Source organism: Leopardus geoffroyi, chromosome C3 (genome assembly GCF_018350155.1).
Source record: "Leopardus geoffroyi isolate Oge1 chromosome C3, O.geoffroyi_Oge1_pat1.0, whole genome shotgun sequence".
NCBI lineage: Eukaryota > Metazoa > Chordata > Mammalia > Carnivora > Felidae > Leopardus > Leopardus geoffroyi.
In genome coordinates, this window is record NC_059338.1 from 28,365,960 (window position 1) to 28,387,767 (window position 21,808).

The 21,808-nt window shown below is 38.9% G+C and overlaps 1 protein-coding gene across 11 annotated transcripts in view; it reads right to left on the minus strand.

The window, feature by feature from the left end:
• The window catches only part of PPP1R12B (protein phosphatase 1 regulatory subunit 12B), a 222,571-nt gene that overhangs the window by 106,182 nt on the left and 94,581 nt on the right, over positions 1-21,808 (minus strand). For 8 of the 11 annotated variants that reach the window (XM_045456461.1, XM_045456463.1, XM_045456459.1 and 5 more), the window contains one exon: positions 20,792-20,974. In XM_045456461.1, coding sequence (XP_045312417.1) covers positions 20,792-20,974 — 183 coding nt within the window. Of the gene's footprint in view, positions 1-906; positions 932-11,489; positions 11,517-20,791; positions 20,975-21,808 lie in introns of those variants that run through there. The other 3 variants (XM_045456469.1, XM_045456467.1, XM_045456466.1) reach the window with 3 other exon arrangements.

The window sequence follows — 21,808 nt, forward strand, 5'->3', positions numbered from 1 at the left end:
GGCCCTATCAGGTAGGTTTTAGTTCAAGTTCTCCTTGCTATTTCTAATTGGGTATGGGATGCTAACACTGTGGTACAGTAGAAAGAACACATACCTGAGTTCTAGTTTTAGTTCTGCCATTAGCTACTTGTTCGGTGTTAAGAGAATCATTTAATTTCTGGTACCTTAGCTTCTTCACTTACAAAATGAAGGGTAAGTCTATAGTTTTAAGGTCCCATGTAGCTTTAAATCACAGTGAATCCATATTTATGCTGCTTCTAGACAAATAGCCTCTTAGTCTTCTCACTAAAATGCTCATTCATTGGTTCTGGTCAGATAATAAATTTCCTGTATCCTATAGGTCATTTTCTTTGGTATAATCCAACAGAACTTTGTATGATAATGGAAAAGTTGTGTAATTTTTAATTAAATTAAATCTAAATAGCCACACATGGCTACCGGCTACCATATTGGACAACACAGCCCCAGAAGTTTTGAGAATCCAATTAAGGGATGTTATCACCAAACTCTCCTTAAACTTGAAAACTCGATTCAGCTCATACAACATAAGCCTAACAGAATGCAGTTTGTCAGCCAGTTAAGTTTAAAACCAATTGATTTTGTTTTCTTCTCAAAGATTAAGTTCCCATTTTCTTCTGTGCTTCTCAGAGGCATTATTACATTAATTTTGCATTTTTATATGTGGCACTTTTAAGTTGTATAACGTAGTGCTTAAAGATACCATATCTTTAAGATATTTATAGATACGGCAAATAGGATCAAGCTCACAGATACAGCACACTTCAGAGATACTTTTTTCCTTACGGCAGCATTTATACTCTGCTAACCCCGTATGCCTTACCCCGAACCACCCTGCTTTCCCTCTGCCCCCTTTACAAAGAGAGCGCCGAGAAAACAGACTGTTACCTCCTCGCGCAGGCCTGCATAGCAGAATGAAGGTCAAAAGATGTGTGGAGACGAATAGCAAGAAAGGTAAGTGGCTGCTGGGCAGGACTGCAGTCTCAGCACCCGGTCTCCCTTGGAAACTAGAAAAGGCTTGCACTTCCACTGCTATCCAGCAAGCCAGAGGCAAAGCTTGCAATTTGCTAAGAACCTGCTACTAAGGAGGAGGAGGAAAGGAAGGGGAGGAGAAAAGGCAGGGAAAGCAAAATCTTGGGGCTCGGTAGAGCCAATGCTGTTAATAGTGCCCAAAATATCATCCCATTAGATGCATATTTTATACACTGTACCAAACCAATCAATACTACTTCTCATTTCATAGAGAGGGGAGGGGGACCTCTCTCCTTCATGTGAAAGAAGATAGAGTTAGAGAGATGTAGCTTTCTCATTCTGGATATGATTTCATCTGCCCTTGGGCTATCCTAGTTGCTGCATCTACCCAAGTGGGCTGTAAATACTGCCTCACTAGAGGCTCAGGCCCAGCCAACTGGCAAATGTCAACAGTGGTAAAGAGAGAGACAAAAACAACACATGACAGACAAATGCAGGGACAAATTTCAGATCTGGCATAGATGGCTTAAAGCTAAATAGAGGGAGAGTGTAAGTATTGCTCGATCGGAGAAGCTGATAACTACAGATCCGAAAGACTTCTAGATATGATTTGTGTCACATATCAGGATATGATCTGATGTCACAGCTTAGGGACAACTGTATTCAGAAAGTGCTCCTGTGACATATTCTCCTCTCTAGTTCAACACTGAGATCAGAGCTAAAGTTTAAGCAAGGAATCAAAGCTACAACTCCGCTAATCAGAATAATTATTTAAAAAGGAGAGAGGATTTCCCTTGGCTAAATGAAGCATTTCCTGAATCCTTTAGAGCAGTAGTTCTCAACAGGGAATAATTCCACCCCCCCCTCCAGGGGACAATGACAAAGAATGATCTGGCTCAAAATGTCAATAGTGTCAAGGTTGCAAACTTTTTCTGTAAAGGGCCAGATAGCATATCTTTCAGGCTTTACAACGCTACTCAACAACTCCACTGTAGGGCCAAAGCAGTCATGGGCGACATATAAACGAAACGAATGGGCAAGCCTGTGCTACAAAGGCAGAATTGAGCAGTTGCAGCAGAAACCATATGGCCCACAAAGCCCCACATATTTACTGTCTGGCCCTTTACAGAAAAAGTCTGATCCCTGCTCTAAACTCTTAAGTTATATAGCACCAAACTACAGCTCAGAGAACACCTTTTGCTTTACAAACAACGTGAGTCTGGTGTTTCTGTGACCTAGCTTTGATAAGTACTATATCACCTTGAATTCTTGTACTTCTGAACATTTGTTCCATTAAAAACACTCCAGCATCAAGTGCCAAAGCCAGTTTCACAAATGACAACGTTTTATGCATGTAGGTCACTCGACAGTTAGTTCATTGGTCAGACAGGTGTTAGGGAGGCCAAGAATGGCAGATTCAGGTGCCAAAAGCCCAAGTGCTGCTTTATTTCATACCCACAGGCTGTACCAACAGGGCTTGGCCAACTGTCTCGAATATTTATTACTAACTACAAAATAGACCAGGTCAACTTCAGCACCACCACTAAATTTTTTTTTTAAGAAAAAAATTCAAGAAAGTCAACACAAAATATTCATGGCAAGAATCCAAATATAAAAAAATAGGGGAAACAATTGAGTAGATTATGGAATATCCATAAGACACTTCCAGACACTGGAAGACAAACTAAAAATTACCACAGATACATAACTTGCAAAATATTAGTATCTTGAATATATAAAGAACTTATACCAATTTAAAAAAAGACCAAAAACCCAAGAAAAAATAATTAACAAAGCATATAATCAGGGAATTTGCAAAACAGGAAATCCCAAAAGTCTATAAACATAAGAGAAAATGTTCAGTTTCATTTAACGATCATGAAATGCAAATTAAAACAAGGAGAAACCACTTCATCTTCCTTAGATTGGCAAAAGCAAAAACCAATGACATTATCAAGTATAACATTAGTTGTAAAGAAGTAAAAACTCTCATACACTGCTGGCGAGTGTAAACAGGAGAGCAATCTGGCATCTCAAGTAAAGACGTACTCACTCTTTACATCCAGAAATTCCATTTGAAAATAAACACCCTTGAGAAACTGTTACACATTTAGATAAGGAAACATGAACAAGAACGTACACAGCAGTATAATTAATTAGTATTAGAGAAAGAAAGAAAGAAAGAAAGAAAGAAAGAAAGAAAGAAAGAAAGAAAGAAAAAGAAAGATGACCTAAATGTCCAAGAGCAGACAAAAAACAAAACCAAATTGTGGTATATTTACACAATGGACTAAAGTGAGCATTCAAAATGAACAAAAAAATGCTAAGTAAAAACAGCAGGTTTCAGAATGATATGTACACAATACAATTCATATAAGGAACAAAAACATGTAAAAGTAGTAATGTGCATATACCTAAAAAGAATAGTAACTAATAAAACTTTGCAAATGGTTTTACCAAATTCAGTATAGTGACCACTTCCAGGGAGGGAGTCCAGGGGATGATACCGGGGAGACATACACAGGGGCCTCAGCTATATTTTTAATATTTTATTTAAAAAAACACTGAAGCTGGGGTGCCTGGGTGGCTCAGTTGGTTGGGCGGCCAACTTTGGCTCAGCTCATGATCTCATGGTTCTGGGTTCGAGCCCCTTGTCGGGCTCTGTGCTGACAGCTCAGAGCCTGGAGCCTGCTTCTGATTCTGTGTCTCCCTCTCTCTCTGCCCCTCCCCCACTTACACACTGTCTCTCTCTCTCTCTCTCTCTCTCCCACTTTCTCTCTCTCTCTTTCTCAAAAATAAACGTTAAAAAATTTTTTTAAAAACACTGAAGCTAATATAGCCAGGGCTTGACTGGGCCAGAAAACTGATATGTTGGGTATTTGTAATATTTAATAATAATATTTTAATAAGAAAAAAATACAGCATAATCTCAAAATCAATGCAACATATAAGGATGTTAGCAGAGATATTGCTGAATGGTAAGATTATAGATAGCTTCTATTTGCTACTTAAAATATTCATATTGTAGAAGATTTTATAAACTTTAAAAACGTTCAAAACTGATCATTAATATTCCAAGGACTGTTTCAAGCAGTAAGATGTACTTACTTATATTCCACACTTAGAAAAAAACCTTTTATTGTCATAGTCAACGGTGACATAGAAAGCACAGGTACTTTCTATGATATACTAAAGTAACATAAATATTTCTGAAAAAAATGCCCTTGGGTCAACCTTAGAACAGAGAAGGAATGAGAGTAGGTTCAAGAAGGAGGCCTGTGTTAGCAGCAGGTGGGCTCTAAATACTAAGGTCAGTGGACTCACGCACTCCTCTCACCCACTCCAGAAACTGGCCTCCAGCTGCTGTAATCATGAGTATGGCCTACCTTAGGAAAAAGGGGGCACCTGGGAAATAGAAAGAACACCCAAGCCTGTGGGTTTTTAACCCTTATTGAACAGTAACATACTCATACCAATGAGATTTAAACTGTCATCTTTTCCCAAGGTGGGAGGGGGGAGGGGGGGTGGGGAATAATTACATATAACAAAATTTTGCCATCAGGTTCAGAGATTTCTGGACTTTTCTGAAGCTCGGGTTAAAAAGAGAAGGGTCTAGAATGGAAGAACTCCTTAAAGGACCCAAATCAGATTTATCTTCAGGAAGGCCTATAAAACAGATCAATTATCTTCCCTATCCAATCACCCCACTTTTTAGATGACTCAGATTCCTGTAATTAAGACTCAGTAGCACTTTTTATTTTTTTTTATTTTTTTATTTTTTAGGTTCCATTGTCTTTTTTTTATGTTTCTTTCTTCCTCTTTCTTTTTAATATATGAAATTTATTGTCAAATTGGTTTCCATACAACACCCAGTGTTCATCCCAAAAGATGCCCTCCTCAATGCCCATCACCTACCCTCCCCTCCTTCCCACCCCCCATCAACCCTCAGTTTGTTCTCAGTTTTTAAGAGTCTCTTATGCTTTGGTCTCTTCCACTCTAACCTCTTTTTTTTTTTTCCTTCCCCTCCCCCATGGTTCTCAGGATCCACATAAGAGTGAACACATATGGTATCTGTCTTTCTCTGTATGGCTTATTTCACTTAGCATCACACTCTCCAGTTCCATCCACGTTGCTACAAAGGGCCATATTTCATTCTTTCTCATTGCCACGTAGTACTCCATTGTGTATATAAACCACAATTTCTTTATCCATTCATCAGTTGATGGACATTTAGGCTTTTTCCACAATTTGGCTATTGTTGAGAGTGCTGCTATAAACATTGGGGTACAAGTGCCCCTATGCATCAGTACTCCTGTATCCCTTGGGTAAATTCCTAGCAGTGACAGTAGCACTTTTTAAAAGTCAGGTTTCCTGAGGTATAATTTACACACAGTAAAATTTGCCCTAAAAAGTATACAGGTCTATGAGTTATGAGTTTTCACAAGTGCATATTAACCATCACCACAATCAAGATATAGAACAGTTCCATCACCCCCTAAAATTTTCATGCCTCTTTGTAGTCAGGCTCACCCAAGTCCCAGCCTAAGGAGAATTTTTTCATAATTACACAAAAGCTTTAAAACTTGCTATTGAAGGAATGCACTGACTTTTTCATTCACACTAAAAAGTAGTATGTAGGGGCACCTAAGAGGCTCAGTCAGTTAAGCATCTGTCTGACTCTGGATTTTGGCTCGGGTCATGATCTCAAAGACTGTGGGATCGAGCCCTACACTGGGCTCTGTGTCGACAGCACCTAGCCTGCTTGGGATTCTCACTCTCCCTCTCTCTGCCCCTCCCCCACTCACACAGTTGCTTGAAGTAAGTAAACTTTAAAAAAAGTGATATATAAACCAACTAACTGCCCTAGCCCACTAAATTAGGTGTTAGCCTAACAAAAATGAGCCTAAGATCTAGTGAAAATAAAATTCCTTATATTCTATCTACTACTGGCCACTCTTTAAGTTTCATGAAAGAGGGGGCTATTTTTTATTTGTCATTACATCATTAACATTTAGCACTGTACCTAGACAAAGTAGGTGCTCTGACATGATTACTGAACTGAATTAAGGTTATGAAGGAAATTCAGTCTGAGTTGGTCCCAATTACTTATTCATTTATTTACCATTTTAAAAGCTTGGTCAGCAGTGTGTTGGTCCATTCATTCATTTTCTTCCTTCCATTTAATCAACAATTTTCCCATCCTACACTGTTTTTTTTTTGTTTTGTTTTGTTTTTTTTTACCTACTCCAGATACTGTATTTCAAAAGAAAGAAGTGCTGATTTCCAGCAGGATCTTGTGATATATAAAGTAGTGATAATTAAGATTTAAGATAAGAAATGCCATGCCATAAAGAGATCATATTTTGGATAGGAAACCCAGTATTATCTGCGGGGTGAGAAGTAAAAATAAAGGAGGTGATCTGAAATGAATCTGAAGAGACTGGGAAGAGGCTTCCTAAAAAACGAGGTGGGGGACAACATTGCTTATGGCACCATTCTCGGATTCCCAGAAGGAGAGTGCGTTGCAGAGGATGGACTGGGAGGAGGGACCAGGGGGGAAGAAGGCCAAGGCCAAGGGTCCAGCTGGGAGGGCCGGAGTTAAGAGAGAGAAGTGTGGATGGAGAGGAGAGGGTAGGTTTGAAGGATTCTTGAGAATGACACACAGGACTTGGTGAGAAGTAAGAGTCTAGGCTTCTAGTTTCATTTCTAAGTTTCTCAATTGGGTGACACTTATGCAGAATCACTGACAAAGATTTTTTACAATACATGAAAACAGACCTCTCTCTCTAGCCTTTTTAGGTCAGAGGGAAGGGAATGGTTTGGTTTGTTTATACTCTCTTTCTATAGAGGACTCAAGAACTCTTCAAGAAATGTGCATCTGTAACAATACTTTATTTTGATGAGGAAATATGGGGGAAAGGAAAACAGTGGCCAGAAATGGCTATCATTAGGTGTCAGGCACAATTCTAAGCAAGCGCTTTCCATACAGTGTCATGAAGCTCAGCAGAGAGGTCTGGGCTAGAAATACAGATAAGAATGATAGCTGAGGCGACTGGAGTGGACAAGACCAGCTAGAGTCCTGAGAAAGGAAAAGAAGGAAGCCTGAGGAATAATACATAAAGTGTTTGCCAAAGCAAACAGGCTAAAAAGGACACAAACAAAGAGGAGAAAGGACAGAAGTGAGCCAAGAAAGAATGGCATGTCAGGAGTCAAGGTAAAAATAAAGATTTAAGAAGGCAGAAGCCAACATCGTAACGTGCTGCTGGGAGTTCAAGGCAAAAAATGAAGTGAATAAGGAATCTGATCATTAGGAACGCCACAGGGCCCTTTGCTAGAGCAATTTCACTGGACAGGCGAGTGGGGCAGGATTTCTATTTTAACAGACTGAGGAGTGAATAAGAGGCTAGGAAGTGAAATGAGAGGGCTTTTCAAGAGTAAAAGGCAGAGTGAGACATGGTAACCCCAGAGGGCGGTACAGTGCCAAAGGTAAGTCTATTAAGATGGGAGAGACAAGCACTTATCAAGGACAAACAAAATCTTTGTGCAGGAGTACTTTTGTCATAGATATAGCTCAGCTTGCAGCTCTGCTTCCCATTACTTATGAATTTTGTGTGCCAAATAGTTTTTCTTTTAAACACGGTAAGCTTCATTATAAAGGAATGTGTTTCTTCACTGGCTTCCTTGAGCTATTGCTATATTTTATTTACATGTCAGCGAGCAGTGAGCCACTTTCGGCACAAGTGCACCAGACTTGTGAATCACATTCAATTTCCCTATTTCAGGTTAGAAGACTAATATTTATTCAGAGGAAACAAATTAAAGAGCTGGGTCAGTATACTACCCAGGATTAACTAAGAGGCTCTGAGGAAGAGGGAAAAAAGTGGTTTAAAGACGAACCAGAAACAAGGAATCATTCAGGTAATTGCTGTCATCCAGTTCCAACTTTTAAATGTTTCTTAAAATAGAAATAAACCTGCCCATGGCTCTGGAAATCTCCCAAAACTTCTTATATCCCGCATCCTCATAAAACACTGACTAAGCCAGGGGACCTACAAGACAACTTCTCATTTGTTTCCCCCAAACCCTTATTTCCTATTTCGATTTCAGAGAGGACAGAAAGTTTTCAATTTGCTTTATTTTCAGAAGTGGTATCTCCCAAGGCAAATACTCTTTTCCTAGAAGTTTTTTTCTTCCCTTCAAAAAATACCAAGAGATTGTAACCACTGTGTTCAATTAATGCTAGCTCATGGTATGGAACAGCCCAACTAAGACCGAGCCCTGGCATGCCAGGGCTCAGTTGTGTACAGAAAGCATGGGCTTTGAAGTCCGAGAGACCTGGTTTTGAATCCTGGTTTTTTTTATTTACTAGCTCTGTGACTGTGGGCAGGTTCCATAATCCATCTGAGCCTTAATTTTCTTGTATCTTTTAAGAAAATGATATTATTTATCTCACAAAACGATGACCATTAAGTGCATCTAGGAGGGTACTGACATATAACATAACAAGCTTTCAAAAGTATGAATCCTCTTACCCCCTTTAAACCTTTCATATTTTTGAAAGCCAACTCAAATTCTATCTAAACTGGCTTCATGAAGTCCTTTCTAACCTCTCCATCCTACATCATTCACCTTCTCTGAACTCCTAATACACCTGAACACAATTTTGCACTCAAGGATATATTATTTCTTTTTTTTTTTTTTTTTAAAGTGTTTTTGTTTTTTTTTTTTTTTTTAATTTTTTTTTTTTTCAACGTTTATTTATTTTTGCGAGAGACAGAGCATGAACGGGGGAGGGGCAGAGAGAGAGGGAGACACAGAATCGGAAACAGGCTCCAGGCTCTGAGCCATCAGCCCAGAGCCTGACGCGGGGCTTGAACTCACGGACCGTGAGATCATGACCTGGCTGAAGTCGGACGCTTAACCGACTGCGCCACCCAGGCGCCCCAAGGATATATTATTTCTTAATGTATACCCGTGGTTTACCATGTGTATATTTGATGTCCTTGATCTTCAAGGCACAACCTAGGACATATCTCTTTCTTATTATACCCATGGCTGTCAGCATAATACTGAGCACATAAACAGTCAGACAGTCTCTGAATCTTGTGATTTTAGAATCCAATATTACCTGCGAATCTCCTAACTCCACTGATCAACCAATTAAGAAACTGAAACTAAAGAAGTTAAATGGCTTGCTTGAGAAGGCAGAAATCGAGTGCTCAGCTGGAGAGTAACTCGGTCTCTTGCCTTGCAGCCCAGCAGCCTGCTGCTCTCTTGTGAAGAAGCATCACAGCAAAGTCCACAAAGGGCCTCCATATACTAGAAAAAGTCTGCACTCTCTATATTAAAACATTTAACGTGGAATGGGGTAAAAATGCTTACCTGCAACCTTTCCTAACACAAAAGAGTCTTTGGGAGCGGTACACAAAGTAGACCGACTGACGTTCTGCTGCTGCCATCTTCTGGACGCGGAAGATTACTACCTGGGGGCTCCTTTTCACTGAGAAACCATTTCATTCAATAAATATTTACCTGACACCTACTATGTATTAGGCTCTGTGGTATGAACAACAACAACAACAATAAAAAGCACCCTCAAGAAGCTCACGATGTAGTCATGAAGAGAGACAATTTAATGAATCAGTTAAACCAGTTCTAAGAAAAGTGCTACTGAAGAACACTGAGGAAAGAATACTGATCAGGCCGGAGCTGGGGAAGCACGGTAGCCAGTGGTGGGGTTTAACCTGCAGATGTTCTTAAAGGATGAATAGAATTTTGTTCATCAGGGAAGATGACAGAAGGCCATTCCAGAAAGTCGAACACAGACAAAGAGAGGCATAAAAGCAGAACATGTTCACGAAATTGAGTTTTCTACCTGAGTACATAAAATGATGCAAATACAAAAATCCAAGAAGAGTAGAGAGAGGGTGATAAGAAAAGTAGAACAGTATAGCTCTTGGTAGGCTGAGTTCAAAGAGTCTAATGAATAGTCTCTCTACAGGGTTGAAAGGACTACCCATCAGATTAGATACCTTCTATACTGCCTGGCTCAGCACGGTTTTGAATTCTGTCTAGAAACTGGTCCTTTGAGCATAAAAGATCAATTAGGAAACGTCTCATCTTATAGGTATGGGAAAACATTTACTTCCATGAAGATTCAATGTGACTGTGCAGTTTGTGGTATGCAAACAGCTTTCACTCAGACCTCAAGACCTCAATGAGCTAGTCTCTGTGTTTTGTAATTTCCTGTTCAAAGGCCAGCTCCAGGAGCAGTCTTACCCTTCATTTACCTAAACCAGCTTCTCCCTGTAATTGCCCTACATATCCAACACATTGTTTCTTTGTTTTATTTACTTAATATATATTACATATATTTAAAAATTTAAAAGATAGAGGCACCTGGGTGGCTCAGTCAGTTAAGCGTCTGACTTCAGCTCAGGTCATGATCTCACAGTTCGTGAGTTCGAGCCCCACATCAGGCTCTGGGCTGATGGCTCAGAGCCTGGAGCCTGCTTCCGATTCTGTGTCTCCCTCTCTCTCTGCCCCTCCCCCGTTCATGCTCTGTCTCTCTCTGTCTCAAAAATAAATAAACATTAAAAAAAAATTAAAATTTAAAAGATATAAAGAATACAACCACCGTCTGTGTACTGTCATCCAACTTTAGAATACATTACCGGGACGCCCGGGTGGCTCAATTGGTTAAGCATCTGACTTCGGCTCAGTTCATAATCTCATGGTTTGAGGATTCGTGCTGTCAGCACAGAGCCTACTTTGGATCCTCTGTCTCCCCCCCTCTCTCTCTGCCCCTCCCCTTCTCATGTTCTCTCTCTCTCCCTCTCTCAAAAACAAATAATAAACATCAAAAAAAAAACAAAAAACAAAAACAAAACAAAACACTACATTACCAGTATCGGTTTCCTCTTAAAAAGAGAAGCATGTTTCTACTTTTTGAAATTCTTAATCGTCCTCTGCTACCCTAACCTCCTGGGTGGGATCCTTAAGTCAGTGTACGTGTTTAAATACTTTAGGAATATCGGGACACCTGGGTGGCTCAGTCAGTTAAGCATCTGACTCGATTTCGTTGCAGGTCATGATCTTGTGGTCCATGAATTTGAGGCCTGCGTTGAGCTCTGTGCTGACAGCTCAGAACCTAGAGCCTGCTTCAGATTCTGTGTCTCCCTCTCTCTCTCTGCCCCTTCCCTGCTCACACTCTCTCTCAAAAATAAAACATTAAAAAAATAATAGTAAATAAAAATCTTTAAAATTAATAATAAATTCTTTATGAATATGAAGAAACAACAAAGAAGTTCTAAACCAGTTATTCTGAACACCAGACATCTTATTCTTACACATTCACCCTCTCCCGCTGCTCTCCTGACCACACCACCACCAAAACAATGTATGCAATCAAGTCAGCTTCCCAGAGGACCATCAGGAAGAGGACTGAGAGCAGAAACACACATCTAGGATATCAAAGCCATCAAGCAAAGACATTTTACCTGCTGCTTCTGCTATTCCATGCCCAGTACCTCCCGATGTCTCAACTCAGCACACCGAGAGTTAGCTTCCAAACACAGAAGATGTTAGTAAACTATGTGGCAGAGGCTTGTTTCCATTTCTCAGAACACAAAGATCAACTTCCTGTGCCTCGGATTTCCATAAAACCAGGAACAGAAAAGAACTCCACTGCCAGATCAAATCATTCTAGGGGAGAGCAGGTCAAGCTACCTCAGACACACCTTGCAGCACACCTGTGCAGGAGCTTCCCAGAAGCTGGGAATTTTCAACAAGCAGGTGGCCACCCCTCTGGTTGTCCTTCCCTAGTAACCTAGTAAACACCAGAGCTCATTTTATGAGATTGTTACAAGTGGCTGTCTTTTTCTAACGTGGGAAAATCAACTGGTAGGAGAGAGAGGGGGAGGGGGTTTGAGAGAGAGCACAAAAGTTCGGTCCCTCCCACATGTCACCAATACTCACAGCTCTGAAAAAAGAACCACTTTATCAGAAGGAGATTAACTGTAAAAACATAGCTGATAAGGGCTTTGAGTAGCAGGTGTTAGGTGACTGCCCACTTTACGCTGAAGTGGTTGGGGAATTAGGACAGAACCACCAGAGCCTCTGCTGCATCAGGGAACGGATTCTGGTCCCTTCTTTGGAATGCGAGTGTCCCAAAGGGGAGGGGGAACATTTAAAACCTCCACTCCTGAGCTGTTAAGTGGTGTGCTGCGGAATTATGTGACAAATGCCACTGTCTCTGGAAAACGAAGTGAGTTTGTGTCTCAGTAGCTGTGTTTAGAAACAGAAATACAGGAAAAAGATAACAGACTTGGAAATTCAAGGCCCTTAAGTCTTCATGTAGTATCTCTCAGCAGGCCTCATCCAGGTCCTTTCCCAGAACAGTTCAGTGGAGCTAAATGATCTTAGTGTTATTTTTAAACAGCTTTATTGAGATAAAATTCACATACCGGGTTAAGCATATCATTCAATGGTTTTCAGTATATCCACAGTTATGTAATTATCACCATAATCAATTTAAAAATATTTCCATCGCCCCAAAAGAAACCACATATGCATTAGCAGTCACTTTCCACTTCGTGTTTTTAAATACAGATCAACAGCATCATTCTCACTGGCTGAATAGTACCACACTGCATCACATCTAAATTATCGTCAATCGCAAGACGCACAGCCACTTTACCACAAAAGAAACAAAAAGCAGTGCCAATCACACATGCTTTTTATCACCTTTTCATCACTTGACTTAACAGTTATTAAAAGCAATCTTTTTTTCCATTTTTTAAAATATAATTTATCGTCAAATTGGCTTCCGTGCAACACCCAGTGCTCATCCCAACAAGTGGTCTCCTCGATGCCCATCACCCACTTTCCCCTCTCCCCCACCCCCCATCAACCCTTAGTTTGTTCTCTGTATTTAAGAGTCTCTTGTGGTTTGCCTCCCTCCCTCTCTGTTTGTAACTTTTTTTTTTTTTAAACCCTTCCCTTCCCCCATGATCTACTGTTAAGTTTCTCAAGATCCACATATGAGTGAAAACACATGGTATCTGTCCTTCTCTGACTGACTTATTCCACTTAGCGTAACACCCTCCAGTTCCATCCATGTTGCTGCAAATGGCATGATCACTTGCAAGCTAATAGAATAACTAATTTCATTCTTTCTCATTGCCAAGTAGTATTCCATCGTATATATAAACCACTTCTTCTTTATCCATTCATCAGTTTATGGACATTTAGGCTCTTTCTATAATTTGCGTATTGTTGAAAGCGCTGCTATAAACATTGGGATACATGTTGAAAACAATCTTTTAGACTTATTTAGACATATTTTGTACCAGCAATGCACATACTCCATGGAAGTAACAGAACACCTATGACTAAATTCACACACGTGCAGGAATGGTGATTAGCAGTAAGACATGATGATTTCAGAGATACTGAAATGTGAAAAATGTTCACCCTAGAATCAACAGTATCAAATATTACACAGTATGGAGCGTCCTTGGTTACAAAACAACAGATACTGACCTCACTAACTTAGGAAAGGAATCACACAAGCACAATCCATATAAGCTAACAGAATAACTAATCATCTAAGCAACCCCCAAACCCCTAGAATGGCAATATAGTAGAAAATATATCTACTGCTATATACATTTCATTTTCTTCCTGTTCCATAGGAAGAGAGAGATCGGTTTCAATAAAGAAAAACTTAGTAAATTCAGAATTTTTTCAGTCTTTTAGATATAGAAGGAAAATACTTATTTTAGAACCAAAATTGAGAGAGTAGAGGAGCTCGGGAATCTCTTTCTAGAGTACTTTTTCCATTTGACAACTGCCTGTCTTTAGCTTGAGACAGTGAGATGAGTCAAATGACTTTAAAAAACCATGACTCAATGTTTAATTACTTGGTTTAAATTTCTAACATTCCAAAGATGATGCCAAATTAATTTGCTGACAGCTTCACATTAGCAGGAATAACTACCTAGCGTATAAAGACCCCAAGGGATTCAAGAAGGTCAATAAGTGTGGTGTATATGACTCAGTCAATACTGACCATATCCTGACCAAGCAGAGTTGCATGTGGGCTGGTTGGCAAAGAGAAACAATTATAGCTTCTTGTGGAGAAAAACTATTTTAGCCGTTTCTATAAAGAAAATAAAGGGCACCAATAAAAAAGATGTAAAAGTCAGGGCTGGGTTGAGAGACGGAAAAAGCTAGAGGAGAAACACAGCAAGAGCATCAAAGGCAGACGCTATCAGACTCTAATATTAGCCAAGGGAACTGTTTACATTTTTGTTGCTAAGGAAAACTTGGAGCTTTGGAAAATGAACCGAACCACTACACTATTGTGACAGTTGCCGCTTGGCTCTGATATCCCTACAGAGTTATCTGCCAACTGCTTGCCACTTGCCATTTCTGTCCTGCCGTCTGCCGGTCAAGTCAACCCCTTTACAATCAGATGACCCTGTTGGGTTCTATAATCCTCAGGGGCATTCCAAAGACTGGAAGGCAGTGATTACAGTGCCTTACAGGTAGACTGTTGCATTCTGGGCTACAGATTAAGATGGAAGGGCCCCCGAATCAAAACCTTTATTCTTAAATCCAAAAGAAGAAATGGTTAGTGAGTTCAGTGACAAGGGAAAAAGAGGCTTGGGTGATGATCTCCACTGCAAATCACTCCATGCTTTTAGGGTCTCAGTATTTCCATTTGTAAAATAGGAGCTTAACGCCTATTCTTTCCATCACGTAAAGAGAATACATTTGAGCACACTTGAGCTTTTCAGGAAAGAAAACAAAAGGAACTTTGTAAATCCAAAATCATGCCCTTCTCAAAAGTAATAAACCACTTCAGAAGTCCTGCCCTGAGCTTATGTAGCAAAATCATAGATTATCTAAAATCCTGCACACTTTGAATCTCTTGACTCTTGTGTTTATTCTTCAGCCATCTTCACAGACTTACATTATAAGAGACTGTTGTCCCTGAATTAATTTTTTTTTCAAGCTCTCTCCTTTCCCTGCCCTCCTTATAATGGTAACACTTTATCACTCTGGAACTTTGGAAAATACAGAAAAAAAAAAAAAAAAGAAAATAGAAATTACTCATAATCCCTCCCCAGAAAAATCTAGTGTTAAGATTTCCATGTTTATTCTATTTGGTATCACAATGTATTTTTTTGTATCTAGCTCCGTCCATTTATTAATGTAACTACTATTATATAACGTTAACAAACTGACTGAAAGAACACAGCGTGTAAAGCTGAGACTGATCATGAAACGCCTGCACACACCCATTTATCCCTTCTTAGGACCAAACATTCTCAGAAAAGAAAAGCCAGCTGTACAGGTTTAATGGTGAGACCCACTCCCCAGTCGTGCTCTAATTACACTGCAAACAGAGATTCTTTCTGAGAGGTGACTTCTCCACTGGTTAGGTCTTGCTGTGGCCAGTTTTAAAGCCCCATTTACCCCAGTGCTCACTAATTGTTTCAAATTGGACCTGTGAACTCGGGCTTCAGGCCTCTATCATGGTTCCCAGCAGGAGTCCAAATGCCTCCACAATGAGCTGATTACACAGAAAGCTGCAGCTTCAAGAAGAATTAGCACCCAGCATGCTCTTTCAGAAGGAAAATTTAGCTGTTTTCAAAACATGTGATTTTTTTTTCTTTCAGCTTGTGTTTGTCTAGAGGGAGAAATTCCAAATGGCTTTAATTCTGTAAAGGCTTAAATGGTATGTTTTATTTGATCAAGTCATTCCCCAGCTGAAAATACTTCAGTGGTATTCCATAGCTCTGCAAACAGAAGTTCAAGTTTCTTAGCATAGCACAACAACAAACATCTACATGATCTGGTTCCTGCCTACCTCTCTAACTCCACAATTTCCAAAGTATACCCAGTGGAATACCAGTCTTGGGTTTCTGTGAAAACAAACAAACAAACAAACAAACAAACAAACAAACTATTCGATGGACACAGAAATTCGGGAAATGCTGCAAATTCTAACAAGCCCACGCTCCCCTCTCCACCCCCCCCCCCAAGAGAAATTATCCTGAGAAGGCTTTTGAATAATCCTGTTTAACTACGTTTAACCCATTCTTTCACAAACTCATTTGGCCACAGGCTGCTTTTTTTTTTTTTTTTTTTTTTTCAAATCATCTAAATCTATTTCACATAGACACTTTCAGAAATGCTACACTGGCCTTGCCTTCTCCCAGCTTCGGGCATATTGAACTTGTTCCCTGAATTTCTCCTGTTCCCTCTAAAATATCATCCTCTTATTACCATTTATAGTTCACTTCTAGTTGCCTTCAGAATTCACCTGCAGCCACCTCCTCTAGCACACGTTCTCTGTCACCCTACTCGGTTGAATTTAGATTCCCCTTCTTTGTGCCACCATATCAATCTATGCACTTAACAATGGACGATGTTATGTGATTTATTTGCCTTCCCACAATAGATAAAGTTAAGCTCCTCAAGGACAGGAAAGATGTTTTTCTTTGACCTTGTATCTTTAACCACTGTGCCTGCCACATGGCAGGCTCTTAATGGTTGTTAGGTGCTTTATATACACGGCTTCCCATTTAAATGGGAGTCTACATAGATACAACAAACACATCTATAAAATCTTTTATTCTAGGAACCACTTCTGACTAAATTACCATTTTTATAGATGTGTCTGTCTATCTTTAGTATAATTGGTCACTTCTAATTATTGGTTCCAATTTAAATAATAGTTTGAGGTTTCTGTTCTGCATTCAAAACTTCTATTAAATACTGACCTGCATGTAATACTTCTAAGAATATATCTGAGAAGCTGCATCTGTTAGCTCTGTCACAGTGATTCATTTCCTTCAGTGTTTATAAGGTTCTATGCAAGTTTGTCTTTGGTAGGCAACTGTTTTATAGGAACCCCTTGTACCCTGGTTTGTCGATGTGTTTCTTCACGGTGGCTTTAAATTGCTTGTGCCAACAGCCTCAGTTTCAAGAGTGCAGACCTAATTTCTATGTTAAGCTCTTGGCTTGGGATTTTCACACTATATAGGGAGTAAAAATTACCCACAAATGATTTTTCTGTCCCTGTTCAGACCCTTGGATAAGCCCCATCCTTGACACTTCTTTAGGCCATAGACAAAGTACCCTTTTCATGAATTGGACAGTCTTTTGAGAGCTCCAGCTTCTCTTGGTTACAGCTCCTAGCCTACTCAAGTCCAAAGCCATGCTTCCTACATCCATACACCTCATGAAAATCTGAGCCTCCAAATTCTAAGGTCTACTACATTAGCCACTTCATTTTTTTTTTTTTTTACCTAGCAGTTCCCTTGCACTTTTCTGAACTCACCTATATTTTCCTATGTTTGTAATGGGAAAGGGGTCCTTATAAATCCATCTACCATGTTACTAGAACTTCTTTCTTAAATAAATTTTGAGTCCATTCACTTTTCTCTATCTCTTTTACTACTATCTCAGTGCAAGCCACGTTCTCTCTTATGCAACTTTCTTCTGCAATGGTCTCCTTCCTGGTCATCTCACATCTACTTCTGTCCATCCTTCCCCTGTCCAATCCATATGGAATACTATAACCAGAGTTTGAAAGCCAGAATTTTAAAAAATGTAAGTCAGATCACGTTATCTTTTTGCTTAAAATCTTCTATTGGCATATTACCTGGCAATTTGACTCCTAGGTATATACCCAAGAGAAATAAGAACATATGTCCACACAAAAACTTGTACATGAATGTTTATGGTAACATTACTCAAATAGCCAAAAGGTGGAAAGAATCCAAATGTCCACCAACTTATGAATAACAAAGAAAACTCAGTATACGCGCACAATGAAACAGTGTTTGGCCATAAAAAAGAATAAAGTGCTGATACATGCCATGCTTCAACATGGATGAACCTTGAAAACATTATTCTAAGTGAAAGAAGATAGTCACAAAAGACCACATATTGATTCCATTTTTATGAAATGTTCAGAATAGGCAACTCTATAGAAATAGAAAGGAGATCAGTGGTTGCTAAGGTCTAGAGAATGGGGAGATGGGGTGGGAGTAGGGGGGGACAATAACTAAAGGGTATGAGATTTCTTTTGAAGGTGATAAAAATGTTCTAAAATTGTGGTTAAAGGATGCACATATCTGCGAATATACTAAAAGTGACCGAATTGGACATCTTAAATTATATGGTATATAAATTTTATCTTTATAAAGCTGTTAAAAAAAATTCTTCCAGTAACTCAACATGGTTCTTAACATATAAATCCAAAATTTTTGTCCTTGGCTGTAAGACTTTGCATTATATAGCTCCTACATTCTCCAAAGGATCAAGCACCTTCCTACCTTAGTGTCTGTCTTTCCAACAACCATATTTTCTGCCTGGAATGCTTACCCCTTCCCTTGGCTATATTTGTCCTACAGATCTCAATTTGAGCAGGATACTCTTAGGATAACCGTCTCTGATCCTGCAGGAAAAGGGGAGTCTTCCGTAGGCGGATCTTCTGTAAAACTGTCATAACAACTCATACTACCTCTTCATAGTATATATCACAATTATTTGTTTAATGTTTGTTTTTCTTCACTAGCATATTTGTTTCCCAAGGGCTAAGGCTGTTCTTGTTTATGGCTGTATCACCTGGGTTTTTTTATAGTACTTTGCAATGACAAATGCTCAATAAATATTTTGACAAGAATGAATGTTAGTGACTGAGTCCAACAGCTCTTTATCTAATAACTTCCTATTTACTTATCTTGTATCATTACCCTATTTAACTTCTCTAATTAAATATTATTTGTTATCTAATAAATATCTAGTATCTTGTTTATTATGTTGCACCATCCTGAAAATGCACTTGATATACCACATTCACATAATTCACTGAAATTTTGATTTATTCTTATATTTATATTCTTTTATTCTTCTATTTGCTGCTCCTTGAGGAATTGTGTCCTAGTGATAATATGCAGTACATAGTAGCTAATCAATAAATATTTGTGGCCTAAATAAAACTCCTAAAACAAAATTAAAATCTGTAGCGGGTGCTATCTTATTGTTCATAGGTTATAAAAATCCCAGAAGACAGTAACTGTCTCTCTAGGTTTCTCTAAATAATGATACATGCAACTAAGTATTTAATAATGTGATTTGATTAAAAACCTGACTTACCCATCCTTTCAGGGATCATGATCTTAATGATGAATTTAACTCATTTTACTCGTCTCAGCCCAGAAGGATTTTTTAAAGGGAGTTTTTCTCAGCTAATGAAAATATTACTTTTGCATTTATTCCTAGATGAAACTAATAGTATCTAAATTATAACTGAGCTATTAAATTTATAAGCATTAAATATTCAAGATTGATTTATTAAAATTTCCTTGGCTGGAAACCAACTAAGAGATGATGCTCTGCAATCTGTTAGACCAGAAAATGGACTTTCTCCAACTTTTATATAAAGAAATGAAAAAAAGAAAGGAAGGAAAGAAAGGAAGGAAAAGAAAGGAAGAAGAGAAACACTATTTTTCAATTCACTTAACATCTCCCTTCCACTTCTTCTCAACTTGTGTTTTAGAACTGTTTTTATAATAAACAAACATCTAAACAGTTTAATTCAAGGGGTGCCTGGGTGGCTCAGTCGGTTAAATGTCTGACTTTAGCTCAGGTCATGATCTCACAGTTCGTGAGGTCAAGCCCCATGTCAGACTCTTTGGTGTCAGCACAGAGCCTGCTTTGGATCCTCTGTCCCCTTCTCTCTCTGCCCCTCCCCAATTTCCGCTCTCTTTCTTTCTCAAGAATTATAAATTTGGGGTGCCTGGGTGGTTCATTCGGTTAAGTGTCTGACTTCGGCTCAGATCATGATCTCACGGCTCGTGGGTTCGAGCTCCATGTCATGCTCTGTGCTAACAGTTCAGAGTTTAGGGCCTGGAGCCTGCTCTGGATTCTGTGTCCTTCTCTGCACTCTGTCTCTATCTCTCAATAATAAATAAACGTTAAAAAAAATTTTTTTTTAAAGAATTATAAATTAAAGTAAGTTTAACTTGTATCTTATAGATGGTAAGACTTCTTGATTTATTACGCATATAGACATTTCTAGTGCTTAAAAACTTAAGCATGGCTTGAGTTTTTAAAACAGCCAGATGGAGGGCACTCTATTTTTTACACTTTTTTAGGTGGAGAAAATGTCCTATTCTTGGTTACATCTTCCAAGGTCTCTTAAAACTGACAACCAAAAAGTTATTCTTAGATTCTACCTGAAATCTCTCCTAGGTCAATTCATGACTGCTCTCTCATAATTTTTCTCTAAAGAAACTGTAGAGAAAACTATCCTTCTACCATGTCATCACATACTATGCACTTCCTTTTCTGGTATTCTTAAATTAATTAAAACTTTATATCCTAGCTTTATCTCTCTGAGTCTTTTATCATGCCACCGCTTTTCCTTGCTGCCAGAGAAATCTTCACGGACTCCTCAGAACAAAACAAAAGATCCTTCTCTGTGCTTCATGTTCTCCATCACAAAATGGGGAAATCATGCCTGACCATGATTTCTCTTATAAGAAAAATAGAAAAAAGATATGCCTCTATTCATAACAGAATAAGTATCTTTATTAAATGGTCAGAAATAATTAAGATCTTTGCCAAAAATCTCCCGGAGGCAAAACACAAAACCCAAACTATAATATAAAGATCTACCTTCATAAATGTATTTGGGATTAGGGGAAAGATTCACACCCACCGCTGTATCTCCTACATCAAAGCAGAACCCCACAAATGAAATCAGTACATAACATACCTCCTCTTCTCCCTGGCTTCCACAGAGGAGTCTGTTCCAGGAGTGGAGAGCAAAGTGGCAGTTGTAACCCCATTGGCAGTGTTAGGTGGAGGGCGATTAGTGATCACACAGAGCGGGGTGCTGGAAGAGACATTGTCTGCTGTTTTCTCTGCTGTTGAGTCAGCCTGTGATTTGTAAGGAGTCCTGAAACAAAACAAAACAAAACAAAACAAAACAAAAAAACCCAAAAACACAAGCAGAAAGAGAATGGTCAGGCATGCTACATCACAAAGCACTAGCACACAAAGGGCTGGAGGTAAGTTTAACTACAGAATCTTCTTGCTCAGATTTTGTTTGTTGGTTGACTATTTTTTTTAATTCTGAGCTCTTAAATCTTAGAACAGTATGATGATACATTTAAGTCTGATATCCTCTGCACAAAGAGTTCTGTTTCATGAACATTTTTTTTTTTTTTTTTTTTTGCCTGAGATTGAAAATTTTTTTAAAAATTAGCTAGGGCACCAGGCAAGATAGTAACATATGCAAGACTGCTTTAAATGATTCCTGAGTACCATCTGGTCTCCACACACGCATACAGAAGCAAGGTCTCTCCACACACATGAAAACAACACTAAAGTCACTTACGATATTAGTCTCCACCTGCCCCTTAATTCTTGGCAGTGAGAGTCTTTGTGGTAGTCCTCAGCCTAGATTAGATGACCATCTTCTTGGATTCCAGAGATATTTGATAAATACAACCTCAGTATGTTCAGTTCTCTTGCACCTAGCTCAGCAACTGCTTTCTTCCCATTTAACCAAATGCCTAATTGTCTGTATTCTTAAGTGCACACATGAGCAACAGGAATAAAAACTATTAAGATTCTATATGTAACCTTAACTACAGATTTTCCAACAGCAAGCTGTATAATTAAACTCATTTACATGAAAACAAGATCTTTGTTTCTTAACAAAGAGTTGAGAGCAACCATTGGCTCTCCACCCAAAAAGCTATCATTTGTGATGTCACAGCTTGTTGCT